The 19,535-nt window shown below is 61.0% G+C and overlaps 1 protein-coding gene across 2 annotated transcripts; it reads left to right on the plus strand.

Moving 5' to 3' along the window:
- Nucleotides 1–1,355: 1,355 nt before the first annotated feature.
- Nucleotides 1,356–17,785, plus strand: SMARCB1 (SWI/SNF related BAF chromatin remodeling complex subunit B1). 2 transcript variants are annotated; one of them, XM_069558333.1, is made up of 9 exons: nucleotides 1,356–1,702; nucleotides 4,907–5,018; nucleotides 6,346–6,475; nucleotides 9,232–9,369; nucleotides 10,032–10,159; nucleotides 10,339–10,505; nucleotides 13,923–14,113; nucleotides 17,096–17,227; nucleotides 17,455–17,785. In XM_069558333.1, the coding sequence occupies exons 1-9, from the start codon at nucleotides 1,610–1,612 to the stop codon at nucleotides 17,492–17,494; spliced, it is 1,131 nt and encodes a 376-aa protein (XP_069414434.1). In that variant the 5' UTR covers nucleotides 1,356–1,609; the 3' UTR covers nucleotides 17,495–17,785. The 2 variants fall into 2 exon arrangements, with proteins under 2 accessions (XP_069414434.1, XP_069414433.1); XM_069558332.1 differs by having other exon boundaries at nucleotides 1,358–1,702; nucleotides 4,907–5,045.
- Nucleotides 17,786–19,535: the final 1,750 nt, after the last annotated feature.

The following is a 19,535-nucleotide window of genomic DNA, read 5'->3' on the forward strand; positions in this document are numbered from 1 at the left end:
CCTGGGGGCCGGGTGTCGCGTTTAGGGGCCCCCCTGCTCCATCTCATCCAGCTTGAAGGCCTACAGCGGCTTCAGTCTGCTCCCCATTTCCCCAGCGGCCTCTCAGACCATCGTCCACTAAGCGCTGCTCACATTTTCCGATCCTGCCACTGTCAGGACACAGAACCGAACTCAAGGTTACCGTGGCTGACTCCTCACTCTCTGGGGTCTACTTGCCTGCCACCCTCAGAGAGCCCAGGATCCGCCTGCAATGCAGGAGTGAGTGAAGCCACTCAGTCGTGTCCGACTCTTTGCGACTCCACAGACTGTAGCCTACCAGGCTCCTCTGTCCATGGGGTTTTTCAGGCAAGAGTACTAGAGAAAGTTGCCATTTCCTTCTCCAGGGGATCTTCCCAACCCAGGTCTCCTGCAGAGCAGGCAGACTCTTTACTGTCTGAGCCACCAGGCAATGCAGGAGACCTAGGTTCAGTCTCTGGGTGGGGAAGACCCCCTGGAGAAGGGAATGACAATCCGCTCCAGTATTCTTGCTTGGGGAATCCCATGGCTACAGCCCATAGGGTGCAAAAAGACATGACGGAGCAAGTCACACACACACACACACACACCCCTACACACACGCCCCTACACACACACACACGCACCCTACACACACAGACGCTACACACACACACACGCTACACACACACACACGCCCCTACACACACACACACACACCCCTACGTGGATGCTCATGGCGGCGCCTCTCATAGCTGCCAGGTATCAGGTGCTGACATGGGCAGCCATCAGCAGTGGGCCGTTTCTGACCTACTGCCGTGCTCCACCGGATACACGGGTGCCTCCCTGTGTGTCGGCCCGCTGGGCTGCCAGCGCCCCAGGGCAGGGGGAGGCACAGGGCACAGAGTTAAGGAGGGGACGGGGACGTTCGCTCCTCCCCAGCTCTCAGCGGGCAAAACAGACGCCGGCTGGGCCTAGGAATCCTGCAAGCCCGGTAGTCTCAGCCCATGCCCGCCCCATCCCCAGAGCCACAGGAACGGGGGCCGGGGGGCTGGCCCGGAGCTGGGATACTGGTCCCTGGGCCGCCCATGTGCTCAGCCGCACAGCGTCCTCTGGGCGGGGAAACTGAGGCAAGGGAGCCTCTGGCTTCCTCCCGGCCTTCCGGGCCTCGCCTCGTGCCTCCTCACCAGGGCAGCATGCCAGCCCCGGCTGCGAGACGGGGAAGGGCGCCGCTCGAGTCAGGGCGGCGGCTGCTATTTCTGCCCGTGAGCGGCCTTCCCCGGTACCTCCACTTGGGAGGCGGCCGGGAAGGCCGAGAAACGGGCCGAGGCTCCTTTAAGCGGCCCGCGGGGGCGCGCTCGGCCCTTTTGTCAGGGCGGCGACGGCGGCGGCGACGCGCGCGTCAGCGTCAACGCCCGCGCCTGCGCACTGAGGGCGGCCTGCTCGTCTTCTGCGGCGGCGGCGGCAGAGAAGCCCAGCGGCGGCGCGAGCGCCCCCGGCCCGGCCCGCCCTTCACTTCCCGCGTCGGCTTCCCCGGGCTAGGAGCGCCCCCGGCCCCGCCTCGGCCCTCCCGATCCTCGCAGCCCGGCCGTGGCCGCCCGCGTCTGCCGCCGCAATGATGATGATGGCGCTGAGCAAGACCTTCGGGCAGAAGCCCGTCAAGTTCCAGCTGGAAGACGACGGCGAGTTCTACATGATCGGCTCTGAGGTAGCCGATCCTTGCCCTCCGGGCCTCCCGGTCGGCCCGGTTCCCGCGGGAGCCTCGGGGCGGGTCTGCGCGCCGGGAACGCGCGTCTCCATTCATCGCGGAGGGCCTGCGTGCGCGTGCGCGGCCTGGCGCATCGGGGCGTGGCCTGTTGGGGCGTGGCCGAGCAGCCCCGCCCCCGCCGTCTGGGCACGCCCACCCGTGTCCCGCAGGGACGCGGTGGGCGGATCGGGTCGAGAGCGTGGTCTATCGGGGCGTGGTCGAGCAGGCCCCGCCCCGCGCTCCGCAGTCTGGGAACGCTCACGCGTGTCCCTGGCCGCGGGGGTCGCGGTGGCCCCGGGTCCGCGCTGAGTTCCACAACTCCAGCCGGACGTACAGAAACGGGGTGTTGGGTTATCCCTTGCTGCACACGGGGCGAGGAGTTGGACCCCTCGCACGCTCCCTCCTCTCCCTCGTTGCCCCAGCTGGAATCCTGAAACCGCTGATTCGAAACACCGAGCTTAGTCGGGGGCTCACCCGCTTGGTGCTCTTTGACTTGGAGTTGGGCGGGTGGGCGTTCTGATCTTCCATTATCAGTGAGAAGACAGGTTGGGAGAACGATGCTTGATTTTGGATGGCTAGGGCCCAGCCAGCCCTGAGCTAGATCCATCAGCAAATGGGAGGCACCTGGCACTTCGGCTCTCTTGGACTAACTCTGAGTTAGTGCGAGGGAACGAGCGCGGAACCCCTTCATCCTTACCTAAACAGTGACCTTGCAGCACTGTGAGCTGGCTGGGTTAGCAGTGTGCACCAAGTATATGAAGTCCTTCCAGTGTCCCTCAGCCTTTGGCAGTCTCCGGCGTGTGCGTGTGTGTCCACACACACATTTTAAAATTACGGATCCGCAGTTCAGGTGTGCAAGCGCCGAGCAGCAGTGCCTCCCTTTTGTAGAGAGGCGAGTGCGGGTCTTGGGGAGTTACAGCAGGCACAAACGCCGCCGACGCTTGCTTCTCCTGGCAGCAGTTTTCAGTTTTACGCATGTCACTCTTTTGTCCTTTTTTACCATTTTTTTCCCTCTTCATGATGGAATACGCTGTGAATGAATTAAGCCTCATGGTGATCACACTCAGTGAGGCTTTCGGGATTCCCTGTGACTCCCTGTGGCTTGTCTGACTTGTATTGAGTTAGGAGACCCATGTTGTCAGTAGCATCAGAACTTTCTGTGTTTCCTTTCCTCACCGGTTTTTATGAAACACGGGGCCGGATGCAACGTATTTTCACATTATCACAGAAACGCTCCTCTTGACCGCTGGCCGTACTGGAGAGAGGCGCCACTGCCTGCCACGTGCCGCAGCTCAGAAGGGTCTTCACCAGCCTGTGGGCACGGATGCGGCATGTGGTGACTGGCAGGTTAACTAAGAAACCTTCACCCGATCTAATGGGCAGGAAAAGCGCTTGGTTTAGCATTGGCTCTGAGTCGGTGGTACTTTTGAAAATCAAGCTTGTGTTTGATTACTGGGTGGAGCCCGGTGTCAGGTGGGCAGAGCATGAGGAGCTCTGGCTCCAGCCTGGTGTCCACGGCACTTGTCTCGGGCATCTGATGAGATGCTTAGGCTAGACAGCTTCTGCAACTTGCCCTGCAGCACATCTTAGACTGAGAAAGACAACTGCAGTCTTGGTGAGTGAGAAGATTTGTCCTGAGATGCAGTTTATGGAGACCAGACGGCAGGAGGGAGAGGCAGTTGCCGTCCGGGGCCTGACTTTACAATGTTCAGACCTCAGGAGGCCTGGGCAGGGTTCAGGGCTAGACTGGCATCTACTCACAGCCAGCAGCTCTTCTGACAGCAGGGGTGCTTGGCCCCCGGGCCAGTTTCCCTGGGCAAACAGCAGGCACTGGTTTCCAAGAGATATGCCAGGCAGAGCAGTGCCTACAGCGCCCCATACCACTCGGGGTAGCAGCCTTGGGAGGGTGTCTGCAGCTGCCCCAGTCCTGCCCCCACCAGGGGCAGCTGTCATCACCACACAGAGGCACAGCCGAGGGGAGCCCAGGAGGCCTCCATACCAACACCTTCGTTTTCCATTTGGGAAACCCAGGTCCAGAGGGGGCAAAAGCTTGTGCAGGGAAAACCCAGGGGGCAGACTGAGTCCCCTAAGTTCTGAAGGGACCTCGGGAAGGGCCTAGGAGGCTGGGAAGCCTGCAGGACCTGCACGGTGGTACTGGGGGCATTAGGGTCAGTGTCTTGTCAAAAACCTCCTAGAAACTCTGTGTTTACCCCCAGATGGTAACCACGCTCAAGCCAGATAACTCGCAAGGGCCTGCCCCTGCAGCAAGGAGCAGGAGGGACGTTGTGGCCGCTCTCTCACGCTGTTCAGCAGCCGTGGTTGTGTAAATCTCTAAACTCATGAAAAATGGAGAAACTGTAAAAAAGAACAATACTATAGTGGGGTAGGTACATGGGAAAATAGCACAAGTGGGTCCTTCGAGGGTGAACTTTACAGCTGATGAACATCTGTCAAGAGGAGTAGGGAAGAGGGCAGTGTTGCCCGCATCTGAGAAGAGGGCAGTGTTGCCCGCTCACAGAAGAAGCCAGCACCCAGTCCAGCGACTGTCCCCTGCCACGTGATCGAGTGGTTGTTTCTGAAAAGTTGGTGAAGCAGTGAAGTTTCTTTGTAAAAACGTTAGGACTAGGTTTGTTTTCGTCAAGTAAGTCGTGCTTTGAGCATCTGGCACAGGCAGGCTGTTGTTTGGGGCAGTGATGCTGTATGCAGCCAATCCAGTGATTGCTGATAAGCGCTTTTGAAACTCTTTGGAAAATTCCTTTGGTATTTTTGGTTTGAGTTTTGTTACTAAACAAAGCAGCAAGGGCCACGGGGGAAATTATCCTACATCTGTCTAAAATTAAAAGCCCTTTTTGGTGTTTATTACATCGTAAAAATATCAGAGTCTTAAGATAAAAGGAAGAGAGGCCTCACATTTTTGGACTGCGCCGGAGATCTTTAGTGCAAGGTCAGAGCTTCTCGGGGAGCTCTGGGCCAGGTGCGGGCCAGACCTCCGCTCCTGCGGAACCCCTGATGTCAGCAGATCGGGCTTTGCCTGCTTTCGGAGCCCGGCGCCTGCAGGCCGTGGTGGTCTGCGTGTCACTAAGGTGGCAGAGCCTCTGTGCCAGGGCCCTTCCCTTCCCCGAGGAGCCCTGGCCCTCGTAATGAGCCTTCTCGCTTTACCCCTAGGTGGGAAACTACCTCCGTATGTTCCGAGGTTCTCTGTACAAGAGATACCCCTCGCTCTGGAGGCGACTAGCCACTGTGGAAGAGAGGAAGAAAATAGTTGCATCGTCACATGGTAAAAAAACAAAACCTAACACTAAGGGTGCGTCTTCACGAGGGTTTGTAAACCTGTTTCAAAACCACTCGCTTATGTCATGAAGATAAAACGTTTTCACCCCGGCGTGTCTTCACGGCAGTCCTGACCTTAGCGTGGCGGAGCGTCCCCGGGGTGGGGGTGGGCTCCCCGGTGCGGGTGGGGGTCCTCGGTCAGGGTGGTCGGGGTCAGGGCATGCCCGGCGGTCGGAGGGCCGGGCGGGGCGCGGGCGCGGTGAAGACGCACCGGTCTGAAAACGTTTTAGGATTGCTGTGATGCTGTGCTATCCGCGGGCGTGCGCCATCCTCACCCTCCATGCGCCCGGGCGGTGGGGCGGCCCTGGCCCCGCCCCCGTCCGGGCTTTCACCGCTTAGCTCCCCGCCCCTCCCCGTCCCCACCCCCCAGCCCATCCCGTGGCACCTGGTCTGGCAGCCGGTCCACCAGTGCTGGCTCGTGTGCATGTTTGCCCCATGCTGTGTGCCCCTGGGCCACGGGGCGCCGCCTCCGGGCCGGGCACCAGGGCGCCCTGGGACAACCGGCCCGCGCCCCGCGTGCGCGCGCCCGTGTGTGTGTGCATGTGCGTGCGTGCGTGTGCGCGCGCTCCGCAGTCTGTCAGGTGTGAATGTATCCGTGGCGCTGCCGTGGCCTGTCCACCGCGTTCTTTTAACGCAGGAGCCGGAGCCTCTTGTCCGCGCACTGCTGTGACCTTTCAGCCCCTCCCGGGCCCTCCTGCGCCGGGTGCAGTGCCGGTCACTAACCCTGCGCCCCTAGCTGCGCTTGCCCCTGGTGAGCCTTGGCGACCCCAGGCCTGGTGCTCCCTGGGGAGCCACCTTCTCCTAACCCCCCGCCTCCACCCGGCTCCCCAGGCAAGCTGTGGTCGGACTGCCGAGAACTCGGGCTCCCAGGGCACTGGCGCCAGGGCCAGCTCTTGTTGCGTGTGCAGCGGCTCTTTCCAACTCTCTGGGCTCTTGTTTTAAAAGAAAAGTGTTTCTCATCCCTCATCCCATCTCCACCTCGCTTCGTGTCGTGGACTGCAGCGGTGTCAGACCTCTTCCCGCCGGCTGGCTCACTCTGGAGCCCTCCTGTCCCCAGAGGCCCTGTGGCTGGAGCCCGAGCAGGCGGCCCAGCAGGGCTTCTGGAGAAAGCCAGGGTCCAGGCCGCCCCTTTGGAAGAGGCCCGCGTCGGGCAGTCGTGAGGTCCACAGCCGCTTCCCCCACCTCCTGCATGTGAGGACCTCGGTGTGCTGCGTCTCCTGGCTGCTCCTGCCCGCCGCCCGCCCGCGGGCTGACCGCAGCCCCATCTCTTGCAGATCATGGATACACGACCCTGGCCACCAGCGTGACCCTGCTGAAAGCCTCCGAGGTGGAGGAGATCCTGGACGGCAACGACGAGAAGTACAAGGCCGTGTCCATCAGCACCGAGCCCCCCACCTACCTCAGGTACCGCCGGCCCCCTGTGCTCACAGGCCGTCTCCTCCAGGTTTCCAAGTGTCTGTCTTTGGAATTTCTAAGAAATGTAAGCCAAGCCCTCGGTTCTGGAGAGTGGTTAAGAATGCTTTGAAAGGCAGAACAATGAGTGGCCTAGGTTCACTCCCAAAAGAAACACACAGCGGTTTTGAAGCAGAAACTCGGGTCCTTTGAAAGCACGTTCCCAGTTGAACAGGCGAGGGTCACGGGGACGTTGCTGCTTGTGGGTAGTGTTGGTTCATTCAGACTTATCAGCAAAACTTGGACACGCTAATAGACAATAGATGAAGGGCGTAGAGCAGACACACGGGGGAACGGTGTTTGTCCTTCAGTAGCGTTTCTAAAATGCAGAGTAAAAATAGGCATAGCCGGCAGCATGAAGAAGCAGGGAGGAAGCTCGCTGGGCCGCTCTGCACCACAGCTGCCCTGCGCCAGGCTCTGCGGCAGCCTCAGCCTCGTTTGGATCTCTGGCCCATTCGTCTCAGCCCCGGGAAGCACTGTAGAGCGAGGGCCGTCCTGAACCCAGAGATACCCTTGGCGGTGTGGGAGAGCCCTGCCTGGGGGAGGCAGGTGGCTGCAGAGAGCCGGGGCTGCATCTGTGTGCTGGGCAGGCAGACCGGCAGCGAGCCCGGGCCACATGAGTGAGGCGGGCAGCAGGCCTGCTGGCACCTTCAGCTCTCCGGGCACGAGACCCAGGGCACTGGCAGTGGGGGAGGAGGGGGAGGGGGTGGGCACGTGGACAGTCCCCTTCCAGGTTTTCTCCCAACTGCACCATCGGATTCTTTTTCTAACCCCCGCCCCCCACCACCCCCCAAAGAAGGTGTGTGCTCACGGCCTGGCCCATTGTAGACGTGAGCGCTGCAGATGGCTTTTCTCGCCCTGGTGGTGCGGTGAGGATGGCGGCATAGCTGGGCTTCCCTAGAGAAGTCACTGGAAGAGATTCCATGCACGTGGATGGGGCTTTGAGATCCGCATGCGCAGCTGCGGACCTTGTGTGGGGCAGTGAACACTCCTGGCTGAGTCCATCACATGAAGGAGAGAGCTAGGCCAGTAGCCTCCTGTTACTGGGCAGTGAGAACTGCTGTGTGGCGGTGGGGCTGCAGGCAAGCCACCAGTGGGCTCCACTGTCAGGAGGCGCCTGCCCAGTGCCCAGCCAGCCCCCCGGAGGGGTGGCATGCCCCCTCCCCCACACTAGCCAGGTCAGGCAGGGCCTGGATGCCCCCCGGGGCTCTTGGACAGACCTCTCTGCAGTGGAAGGGAGGCTGAGTGGTAGGACTCAGATGCCTGGACCCCGCGTGGCGCTGCATCGCCCCGCTCGCATGCTGCGACGTGACTTGCATTGTTCATGTGAGGCCATCAGGCAGGAGGGGTCAGCCGGGCAGACTCGGCCTAGATACAAGAGGCTGCTGCAAGAGGGGAGCTGCCCTCGGGGGACCTGGGTGACAGCTCTGGCTGGAGACTCAATGGGGAAAAGTGTGATGGTCCACGCCCATGCTGCCCACATGGGCCCAGCGTGCCAGCTTCGCCCGTGGAAATTACAAAGGATCTGACCTCGCAGGCGACCCCTGGAGACAGGAGGCACCTGATCTGAGTGGGCACCTTTTCCCTCTTGGCCTGCAGGCCCGGAGTAGAAACTTTGAGCCAGATGGCCTGTGGCGGGGACCCCGTCTCGCCGCCTCAGCTCTTGGTCCTGCCCACGTTAGCCCCGGGCCCTGTTTCCCCAGGTCTCTGGTGTCAGGGCAGGGCAGGAGATTCGGGGGGGTCCTGGCTTCCTTCGGTGTGTGGCTCCCCCCGCCCCACCCCAAGGGGTGCTCCTGGGCCCAGGCGCTGGGGTGCGAGGGGCCCCCGCTGCAGAGAGGAGTGAAAAGGCCACCGCCTCTCCCCCCGCCCCCCATCCTGGAAGGCTGCTGTCCTAGCGGGAAACTGAGCGGACGTCACCGATGGTGACACGCTGTGGGACAGGGCTGCAGAGGTGAGTTGTGCAGTCGCTGGGCTGATTGCTCCCTGGGCCACCGGGGACACGGCCCAGGGGTGACGAGCGGTCTCGCAGACGGACAGCCCAGCCCGGGAGCCTCAGCTCAAAATGCCTTTGTTATTTTCCTCATAGTAAACGCCCCCTGTAAATTGGAGAGAAGGGCTCCCCCTGTGGGACGCGAGTTCCTTGAGTTACTTTGAGTCCCGCTTTCTAGAGTATCTTCCCACCCCTGAAGGCCGGGAGGCCAGAGGCGTTAGCTGTCTCAGGCTGGACTATGCATCTGAAACAACAGCCTGATCGAAAGTGTGCAAATCCCCGGGGACTCTCAGCTGCCCGCTGAGGGCAGGGCCCCCCCCCCAGGTCAGGACCCTCTCTGTGTCTCCAGCCCTGGCCCCCTGCCCAACCACTGACCCGAGCCTCCTCTCTGCTGCCCTCGGGGCTCTCCTGGAAATCTGCCCCCCACTCCCCTGTGAACCCTGACCTTCTTTCCTGAGTGCCCAGTCCAGCACACAGCACAGAGTGACAGCTCGTGGACTGGGCTAGGGCCCCCTGCCCTCTCCTCCCCTAAAACCGGTGACCCCGAGCAGGTGCCACTCGGAACCTGGAGAATCGCCACCGCGGAGCTGGGCGCACAGAGGTCCGCACGGGGGCCTGGGCCCAGCAGGGGCGCAGCGGGCATCCACTGGCCACGACCTGGTGGCTAGGGGCAGCTTCTGGCCCATAGGCTGAGCAGATGGGTGTCCTTGTCTCCCAGGGAACAGAAGGCCAAGAGGAACAGCCAGTGGGTACCCACCCTGCCCAACAGCTCGCACCACCTAGATGCCGTGCCCTGCTCCACCACCATCAACAGGAACCGCATGGGCCGCGACAAGAAGCGGACCTTCCCACTCTGGTGAGGGGCCTCGGCCGTGCGGCCTCCCGCCTGCGGGCTGCTTCCCGCTGTTTGCTTGTCGGCGGCGCCCCTGCGTCCTTGGAAAGCAGTTATCACCCCTGGGTCTGGGGGGGTGGCACGCCTGTTTTCCTTGCCCCCCACCGCCCCCGACTCTTCCCTCTTCCCCATTCTAAAGGGCAGGCGTGAGCGCGGAGCTGCCTTGCTCTCCGTGCTCTGGGGCTCCCTCGGGGTCCAGGCTGCAGGCACGGAGCCCTGGGCACTTGGCCACCGAGGCTCCCCAGGGTCCCCCCACCCCCGCCCGGTCAGCACCCCCCCTTCCCTGCTCTGCCAGCCGCTCCTCGACCCTCCTGCCCCTCGGCCTTTGTTCCAGGGTTTCTTCTTCTGGACATACCCTTTCTTCTCCAGAGCTGCTGGGAGAATCCTGCCTGCTCTGGGGCTTAAACCTCTCTTCCTGGGGGGAACATCTGAGCTTGTCCCGCTGCCCAAGTTGGCAGCTCCCCTCCCACCCTGCGTGGACCTCCACCGGCCCTGTCTCTGCCGGCTCAGCCCGTAGTGGACAGGTCCTCTCTGGGCAGGTCTCAGTGACCAGTGGTGCAGAGAGGGAGGCCCTGGGCACAGGGACACAGCCCACTTTGCTGAGCATGCGGCTGCTTCCCTTCCAGCTTCGACGACCACGACCCAGCTGTGATCCACGAGAATGCGTCCCAGCCCGAGGTGCTGGTCCCCATCCGATTGGACATGGAGATTGACGGGCAGAAGCTGCGGGACGCCTTTACCTGGAACATGAATGGTCCGTCCGCCGCCCTGGCTGGCGTGCACTGAGCTCTGTCTGCCTGGTGTTGGGGGGGGTCCTGTCGTCACCCAGGGGTGGGTGGCAGAGGAGGCAGGGCTGGGGGAGGCCAGGGCTGAGCGACCTGACCTTATGCCCCGTGGTCCACCAGTGGTTCCCCACCTCCGTCTTCGTTTCAGAGAAGCTGATGACCCCGGAGATGTTCTCAGAGATTCTCTGTGACGACCTGGATCTGAACCCGCTGACATTCGTGCCGGCCATTGCCTCCGCCATCAGACAGCAGATCGAGTCCTACCCCACGGACAGCATCCTGGAAGACCAGTCAGACCAGCGCGTCATTATCAAGGTAGGTGGCTCCTCACCCGCAGCAGGCCTGCCTTGTCCTCGGGGCTTGCGAGGTGCGGAGGTGCGTGGAGGCCTCGACAGGAGCTTGTCTGGGGTCTGTGTTGTGGGGCAGGGCTCTGGAAGGCTGTCTGGAAGGCAGCTTGTCCCAGGAGGGGCACGGGCCGACTTCTGAGGAGGGCATCACGTTCTGGGCGCGTCCAGGTGCTGCTGCGGCCTTGCCAGGCGTGGAGCGGAAGCTGGGTGGTCCCAGGGGTGACCCAGCTGACAGGCAGAGCAGGGAAGGGCACAGCGAGGCGGGCACACTGCCACTCTTGTTGTGGGCAGGCTGGGCCAGGCACACCCCCTGCTGTCTCAGCAACCCCCGCAGTCCTGGGGGCCGTCACGAGAAAAGAGGGGGCCACCTGCCCCGAGCCCCCCTCAAGAAGGGCTGCCTGGTGGTGAACAGTATCTCCCTGTGGTTCCGATTTGCGTTTCCCTGTTGATTTGTTTTTGTTCAGTGGCTCAGTCCTGTTGGGGATGCATGGACTGCGGCACGCCAGGCTTCCCTGCCCTTCACCATCTCCCGGAGCTTGCCCAAACTCACGTCCATTGAGTCAGTGATGCCATCCAACCATCTCATCCTCTGTCGTCCCCTTCTCCTCCTGCCTTCAATCCTTCCCAGCATCAGGGTCTTTTCCAATGAGTCAGTTCTTCGAATCAGGTGGACAAAGTATTGTAGCTTCAGCATCAGTCCTTCAGTGAATATTCAGGACTGGTCTCCTTTAGAATGGACTGGTTGGATCTCCTTGCAGTCCAAGGGACTCTCAAGAGTCTTCTCCAACACCACACTTCAAAAGCATCAATTCGTCGGTGCTCAGCTTTCCTTATGGTCCAGCCCTCACATCCCCACATGGCCACTGGAAGCCCACGGCCTTGGGTATGGACCTCTGTGGGCCTCCCTCGCTGCTGCGGGGCCCTGCTGGCCGTCTGCTTATCTTCTGCGTCTGCTGCAGTCCTTCCCATTTTGAGTCTGGGCTTTGTTGTTTTCTTGTTGTTTCATCAGTTCCCTGTATCTTATAGAGAGCGATCGTTTTCAGATCCTGTGATGTGCAGACGTTTTCTTCCACGGGTTGCCTTTTTATGTTGTCGATAGTGTCTTTTGATGCATAAAAGTTTTTTTATTTTGGTGAAGTCCAGTTTATTTTTTCGATTATCACCTATGCCTTTGACGTCATATCTGAGAAATCACTGCGAAATCCAGCGTCATGAAGCTTTGGTCTGTTTTTCTGAAAGTTTTATAGGTTGAGCTCTTCCGTTTGTATGTCCCATCTATTTTGAGCTAATTTCTGTCTGTGGGGTTAGGTAAGGGTCCCACTGCATTCTTCTGCGTGTGTATGTTCTTTTTTCCCAAAACCACTGGTTGCAAAGACTGTCCTTCATTGAGTGGCCTTGGCATCTTTGTTGACAATCATTTGACCGCCTGTCTGAGAGCTTGTTTCTGGGCTGCCCCACTGGTCCATGTGTCTGGTTTTGTGTTGGCCCCACCGTGCGCTCAGTGCTGTATCTTTGCAGTCAGCTTTGAAACCAAGAAGTGTGAGCTTCCAGCTTTGTTGCTCTTTTCGTCATTGTTTTGACCAGACATCCTTTGCCTTTCCTTAGATTCCATATGAATTTTAAGATTTTTTTCCTATTTCTGCAGAAATGCTATCGGGATTTTGATAGGGATTACGTTGGCTTTGTAGATTGCTTTGGCTATTCATGTTCAGTTCAGTTCAGTCGCTCAGTCGTGTCTGACTCCTCGCGACCCCATGAACCGCAGCACGCCAGGCCTCCCTGTCCATCACCAACTCCCAGAGTCCACCCAAACCCATGTCCATTGAGTCGGTGATGCCATCCAGCCATCTCATCCTCTGTCGTCCCCGTCTCCTCCCTCCTTCAGTCTTTCCCAGCATCAGGGTCTTTTCCAGTGAGTCAGCTCTTCACATCAGGTGGCCAAAGTACTGGAGCTTCAGCTTCAGCATCAGTCCTTCCCATGAATATTCAGGATTGATGTCCTTTAGGATGGACTGATTGGATCTCCTCGCAGTCCAAGGGACTCTCAAGAGTCTTCTCCAACACCACAGTTCAAAAGCATCAATTCTTCAGCACTCATCTTTCTTTATAGTCCAACTCTCACATTCACACATGACTCCTGGAAAAATCATAGCCTTGACAACTTAACAATTTTAAGTCTTCCAATCCATGGACGTGCGATGTTTTTCCATTTATTTATGTCTAATTTTTTTCAGCGTGTTTTATGTTGTTCACTGTACAGGTCTTCCATCTCCTTGACTAAGTTAATTTCTAAGGATTTTGTTCTTTCTGATGTTACCGTAATTTCATCACGCTTCCTTTCTCGGCTTGCTCAGTGTTGGCGTACAGAGATGCGGCTGGCTTTTGCACGTGGACATTGTGCCCTGCTACCTTGCTGAATCCACTCACTAGTTCTAACTGTATCTTGTTAGCTTCTTAAACTCTTCATATGAGATCATAACATCTCGGAACAAAGATAATTTACTTCTTCCTTTCCAGGTGGATACCTTGTATTTATTTTTCCTGCCCAATTGCACTGAGTAGAAATTCCAACGCCATATTGAATCAAAGTGGCAAGACTGGGTATCCTTGGCTAGTTCCTGATCTTAGAGGAAAAGTCACCAGTCCCCTACCATTGTGGGTGATACTTGCAGTGACTTTTTGGACTGAGTTAATCTTGTAGACGTAGTTTCCATCTGTTCTTGGTTTACTGAGTGCTTTTACCGTGAAAGCATGCTGAATTTTGCCCAGTGCTCTCTTCCCCGATTATCGAGAGGGCTGTGTGGTTTTGTCCTTCACTCTGTTCACGTGGCTCATTGCACTGATGGGTTTACTTACTGAGCCGTCCTCACGTTGCCAGAGCAAGTCCCCCCACTCAGGATTCGTGTCCCATCACATCATCTGTAACGGTGTATAACGCTGACGTGCTGCTGAGCGTAGCTTTGCTTGTGTCTGCTGAGGTTTCATATCAGTGTTCACAGCGAGTATTGGTCTGTGCTTTTCCCTTCTCGTAGAGTCTTTGTCTGGCTTTGGTATCAAGGCAGTGAGTTATGGAGTGTTCCTTCCTCTTCGGTTTCTTGGCAGGATCTGATGAGGATTGCTGTTAGTTCTTGAAATGTTTGGTAGAATTCACCAGTAAAGCCATCAGATCCAATCTTTCTTTGTAGGGAGTTATCCAGTTACCAACACATCTTCCTCGGTAGTTAATCCCTTTGCAGAGAGATAGGGGTTGTTTTCCTTACCCCAGCTAGCAGCACAGGGGCGCGGCCGAGAATGAAGGGGGTCGTTCTGGAGAGAAGGGGTGGTGAGGGTGCGGCCTGGCCCCGGAGGGGGGCCACTCCAGCTCACGTCTGTGCTCCCGGGCCAGCTGAACATCCATGTGGGGAACATCTCCCTGGTGGACCAGTTCGAGTGGGACATGTCGGAGAAGGAGAACTCGCCCGAGAAGTTCGCCCTGAAGCTGTGCTCCGAGCTGGGGCTGGGCGGGGAGTTCGTCACCACCATCGCCTACAGCATCCGGGGACAGCTGAGCTGGCATCAGAAGACCTACGCCTTCAGGTAGGGGCTCGGACAGGTGGCCGCCCCCGCCCCCCTCTGCGGGGATGCCTCCGGGACTTCCTGGGGCCTCCGTGCTAGCTGACCGCGCGCTCGGCGGCCTGTCTCCTCCTCCCGTCCCCTGTCCCAGCGGGGACATTACTGAGACCCTCGCCTATCCCCTGGCCTTGGGCTCAGTCTTGGACAGGTCTGCCCCCGCCGAGGGGGGTCTGGAGGCCACTGCCGCCTCTTGTTCAGTCCACGAGCAGGCGGCGGGTGCCCCGTGGGAGCGAGGGGGCGTTCAGGCCGCCCACAGAGCGGGGAGGGGATCTGGTCCCAGGTGCTGGCGGCAGTGGACACGGGCGGGCTCCTCGAGACCCTGGCGTGCCTTCCGATTGCCAGCAGCCCCGGACCCGGTGGAGCTCACCCCGGGGAACCCCATCCCTTGGGCCCACTTCCACCGCGGGAGGCTTCCAAACTGGATGTTAGCCTTTACGCGGCTGTTCAAGCTGTCACCGTCCCCATGTGGAGGCCGTTACCAAGGGACCGCCCTTGACAGGGAACAGCTGAGGGCACATGTGGGGCTGTTTGCGTCTCAGCTGCTTCTCCAGAAACCCCGGGAGGCAGCGCCCACCATGTTCCCAGGACTCTGAGCAAGAGAGAGAACAGCCGCCACACGGGGCCCCCCATGACCACCAGCAGCCCTGGGGTCCAGGCCACAGACGGGTCCAGGCCACGCCCCAAGTCCGGTGGGAGGCCTGCTCGCGGCACCTGTCCACGCGTGGCTCACGAGCTGGGGCCAGTGGGCCTGGGGCCAGCCTGGGGGGCCTCGCTTCCCAGAGCACATCCTGAGGTCCTGGGAGTGATGTTGACACCAAGTCCCTCGTCCCTGGAGGCTGACTCAGAATGCACCTCTCACTGCCGTGCAGCAGGGGGACTCGGAGGGGGTCCCCTCACAGGCTTGGGCCGAGCCCCTCCTGCTCTGACGTTCAGGGGCCCTGGAGATTTTTCTACCCAGGTGGCACTACTGGTAAAGAACCCCCCTGCCAGTGCAGGAGAGACGTAGGTTCGATCCCTGGGTTGGGAAGATCCCCTGGAGGAGGGCATGGCAACCCACTCCAGTATTCTTGCCTGGAGAATCCCATGGGCAGAGGAGCCTGGCAGGCTACCGTCCATGGCGTTGCAAAGAGCTGGACATGACTGAGTGACTAACACTTCCACTTTTCAAGAGTTCATTACACATTCCAGATACAGGTCCCTCAGCACGTATCTGAAGATACATAGGCATGTATCTTCTCCCTTCTTGTGGGTTTGTAGGTCACTTACGTGGCAGTGTCCTTTGCAGCACAAAAGCTTGTGACGGTGTCCAGTTCATGTTTTCTCCTCGCATTGCTTGTGCTGTTGGTGGCATAGCTGAGAAACTGTGGCCGCCGGGTGCTATCCCACCACCGCTTGTTGGAAGGACTGCCCTTTCCCCATCGAGTGGGCTGGGCCCCTTGTCAAGTTAGTTGATCTTACCCAGGAGGGTGACACCGAGTTTTGTCCCCTCCTCCCAGCTGGGGAGGTGTGGAGGGGTATCACTCCCTGCAGTCTTGTTCTCATCTACCAGGTGGGCACAGCCGCGCCTCCCAGCTGGCCTGCCGCACCCGTGAGGTTGTCAAAGTGAGGTCCCCTCCGGGCCCTCTGCCTGCTCCGACACGGCCTCCCTGCTTGCACCTGGCGGGTGGTGGGAATGCAGGGTCCCAGGTGGCCTTGAGGCCCAGGAAGCCAAAGGCCTGGGAGGGTGGGCTCCTGGCTCCAGGCCCGTCCTTCCAGGCCTGAGCAGCCCTTGGTTGAGAACAACCCCCTGGGATGCAATATTCCTGGAGCCACAGGGAGGTAAACACAGGGCCTCCCGGACCCGCGCCTGTTTAAGTTTAGAGGAAGATGTATTTGCTCCCGTCGGTGTGGGCTTGGTGACTTTTGTGTCCACTGCCCCTGAGGAAGGCAGCTGAGAGCCCGAAACGTGAGGAGTGACGTTTGGGTCTGCAGTGCTGGCTTCTGGATTGCCGCAGCACGACCTGGCTGGGAAGCAGCTGTCGGCAGGGGCAGCCGGGGCGGCCCAGCCACCAGCCTGGGACTCGGGGGCACCGGCCTGGGACTCGGGGGCACCGGCCTGGGACTCGGGGGCACCGGCTCGGGCCCCGGCCCCCACGCAGTGGGTGTGTGCTGGCTGTTTGGTGGCAGTGGTCCTCTGAAACTCCTCGCAGCAAGGACACTGTCCCCATTTTCCAGATGAGGAGTTAAAACTAAGGCCAGGGGCCTGTTTTTTCCTGTGCTGTCCCCTGGGGACCCCCACCCTCCCTCTGGGGGCTGACTCTGTAGGGCTCCCGGCAGGCTGACTCCTGGGGCTGAGCACCAGTGGCCCAGCAAGAGGCCAGAGGACCCAGAGGCCAGCGTGGCGGCTGCGGGCAGGGCAGGCGAGGGCGCACCTGAGGCTCGCTGGCGGGCTGGGCCTGGCTCTCCAGGCAGAGGCAGTGCCTCACCGAGGCTGATCCCCAGCCCTGAGTCCACTTCGCCAGAGGGTGTGCAGACTCCTCGGATGGAGTCTGGGCGCATCTTTGACGGGCCCCGGCGTGGAGCAGTCAGGGCTTAGGGCTTCTGGGCCCGGTGACGTGGGCCGAGGAGCCCCCTGCGGGCTGGTCAGGGCAGGGGCCCTGGGACCCCACTCCTGGGTGGATGGACTCCTTCGCTCTCCTTTCTCCTGGACGCTGAGTGGGGCGGACAGCCCTCCTCCTCCCTGCAGGCCCACTGGGAATGGCTGGGCCCGCAGCACTGTCCTGTGGACCCCTCCCCCCGTGCAGATCTGAGATGCCATGTTGGCAGCGTGCCCGGCCACCCTGTGTCGGGAGCCGGGCGCAGAAACCAGGCTCCACGTCCTGTCTGCCCGCGGGGGGTGGACACTGCTTTCTGGGGGCCTCTCCTGCAGCTGCTCTGCGAGCCGTCTACCTCTCCCATCTTCCACAGCGAGAACCCCCTGCCCACGGTGGAGATTGCCATCCGGAACACGGGGGACGCTGACCAGTGGTGCCCGCTGCTGGAGACCCTGACGGACGCCGAGATGGAGAAGAAGATCCGAGACCAGGACCGGAACACGAGGTGCGGCCCCAGCCCCTTCCAGGGACAGCCCCGGGCAAGGGGTCCCAGGCTAGCCCTCGGGCAGCTCTGACCGCAGCCCAGAGCAGGCTCACTCTCCCTGGGGAGGGGGCAGGACAGGGCGGCTTCGGGGCCCCTTGCAGCAGAGCAGCCGAGGGAGGGGCTAGGGGCTCCTGCCCCCTCACCCGGTTGCCTGAGAGGTCCGGGGGTCGCTGCCTCCCCTCCCGCAGGCGGATGAGACGTCTGGCCAACACAGCCCCGGCCTGGTGATCACCCCGCGGCGCCTGGCCCCCAGGGAGCGTCTGGAGGCTGGCCCGCCTCTCCTCCGTCTTCTGGCTCGGAGCGGACCAGGCGGGGGCAGCCCGGCCATCCTGAAGAACGGGCCAGGGGCCTCCTGGTCCCCCGCCGCCCGGGGACACATTCCGTCTGCTGAGCCCGTCCCCACCACCCGTCTCTGGTCAGGAGAGGCCGAGTTGAGCTGTGTTTGTTTTTTGTATAGAAGCCCCAGGCAGGGCAGCAATACTTTCTAAATAAAAAGTCAACAGGTTCTGTTTCTTCAAAGTGGTGGCACGGAGCTGAGAACAGGGGCAGCATGGCACGGGCTGGCCCCTCACCCTCCTGCGTGCACGTCCCAGCTGGGCCTCAGCAGGGCTAGGGCGCCCCCGGACTCCCCACCCGACAACCACGAGCAGGGCCAGGGCTCCACTCAGCCCTGCAAGCCGCCCCTCCTGCCCCCACCAGAGTTTGACTCCCCGTGGCTCCCACCTGCCCAGCTCAGCAAGTCCTTGGAGTCCCAGGCGGGTGGGAAGTGGTGGGGCGCAGAGGGCAGGGCCGCCTGCCAGTCCCAGCCTGGCCCCCAGCCAGGAGCCTGGCTTCTCTGTCCCTTGCAGGGGCCCCGTCCTGTGCGGGCGCTGCTGGTGGGCCTGCGGGCCTGTGCCCACCTGTTCCACTGCAGCTGGTGGGCAGCACTCCGGCCACACCTCTCAGCACCACGTGCTTGACAGGAGAGCTGGGGCCCACCTCCACCCGCAGCCGGTGCTCCGGCGGGGCCTGGTGCCAGCTCACCACGTGACCCTGCATCTTCTGTGACGTGGACGGGTCCCCACGCAACCTGGACATGGCACCCAGGAGGGTGGCACCTGGGGGCTTCCTCCTCCCGGGACCAGGCCCCGCAGGTGACCCAGGCCCAGTTGCGTTAAGCCTGTGGGCCCAGGCCCTGGACCTTCCGTTGCTGGCACTAACACGGCGGGGGCCTCACAGTGGGAGGGGCAGAGCTCCGAGGGTTTCCAGCTGCGGGGTGGGTTGCGATGGGCCTTGCCCCTGGGCTTGAGGGTCTCATGAGCACATCCTAGGAACACGTGCTCCAGCCTCTGCCCTCCATACAGGGCAAGGGGATGGCAGGGCTTCAGAGAAAAAGGCTCCAGGCCCAGCTGGCCTTGAGGACACTGGGCTCCCCAACTAGCGGGGATGTTCCGGCCATAGCAGGAGGTGGCCTGAGCCCCAGAGCCGGTGGGGGATGACACTGCCTGCCTCCCCTGCTGGCCAGGCGGCACCTGCCTGGGAGAGGCCCGGGGCGGGGCCTTCACCTGCCTACCCACTGCCGGGCCCGCTGCTGGGCCAGAGGTTTCACGACAACATTAAGGTCCGACTCCACAGTGAGTCCTTTTATCCTCTGTGAAAGTGACAGCCAGCGGCCGCTGGTGCCGACCCAGGAGTGAACCATTGTGTGGACTGGTTCTCCGACGCCCGTGAGCTGGGGGCCAGGTGGGCTCCCGTGGGCCTCAGCTGTAAGCGGCAGGGGCGGAGCTTCCCAGAGGCCTTTGCCTCAGCCACTGGACTCTGCAAACGTGACACTTGAGGCTTTGGAATCACAGAAAGGGCCTGGCCCTCTTCTGCACCTGGCCCGTCCTTCAGGGGCCTGGCTGGGAAATGAGGCAGAGGTCCCCTTGGGGGTTGCTAGTTCGGGACAGGAGGACCTAGGGAGGCGTCAACGGAGGGCCCCCACGGCCAAAGCTCAGCAAAACCCAGCATCCCAGTCCCAGCCCTGCCCTTGAGACCTGAGCCCCGTCAGTGGACGCTGAAGTACAGCACAGGCAGGGTGGGGATGAGAACCCTGGCAGGGCTGCCCTCTGTGCTCAGAGCTCTGCTGGCGACCGGGCAGGTTCTGGACCCTCCCTGGGTCTCCGGCTGTGTTGCCTGTGCTGGGCCGGAGAGCAGGTCAGGCTTGATGGCCCTGTCTCTCAGCCAGCAGCACGTGCCCTGCGTGGAGAGGCCGGCCGTGGCAGGAGAGCCAGTGCTGTGGGGAACAGGC

The sequence above is a fragment of the Ovis canadensis genome, chromosome 17 (assembly GCF_042477335.2).
Source record: "Ovis canadensis isolate MfBH-ARS-UI-01 breed Bighorn chromosome 17, ARS-UI_OviCan_v2, whole genome shotgun sequence".
Taxonomy (NCBI): Eukaryota; Metazoa; Chordata; class Mammalia; order Artiodactyla; family Bovidae; genus Ovis; species Ovis canadensis.

Coding starts and splice junctions, on each gene's coding strand:
- SMARCB1 (XM_069558332.1), top strand. CDS start 1,610: ATGATGATGATGGCGCTGAGCAAGACCTTCGGGCAGAAGCCCGTCAAG. Junction 6,476..9,231: donor GAGCCCCCCACCTACCTCAG/GTACCGCCGGCC, acceptor CTTGTCTCCCAG/GGAACAGAAGGCCAAGAGGA. Junction 9,370..10,031: donor AAGCGGACCTTCCCACTCTG/GTGAGGGGCCTC, acceptor CTTCCCTTCCAG/CTTCGACGACCACGACCCAG.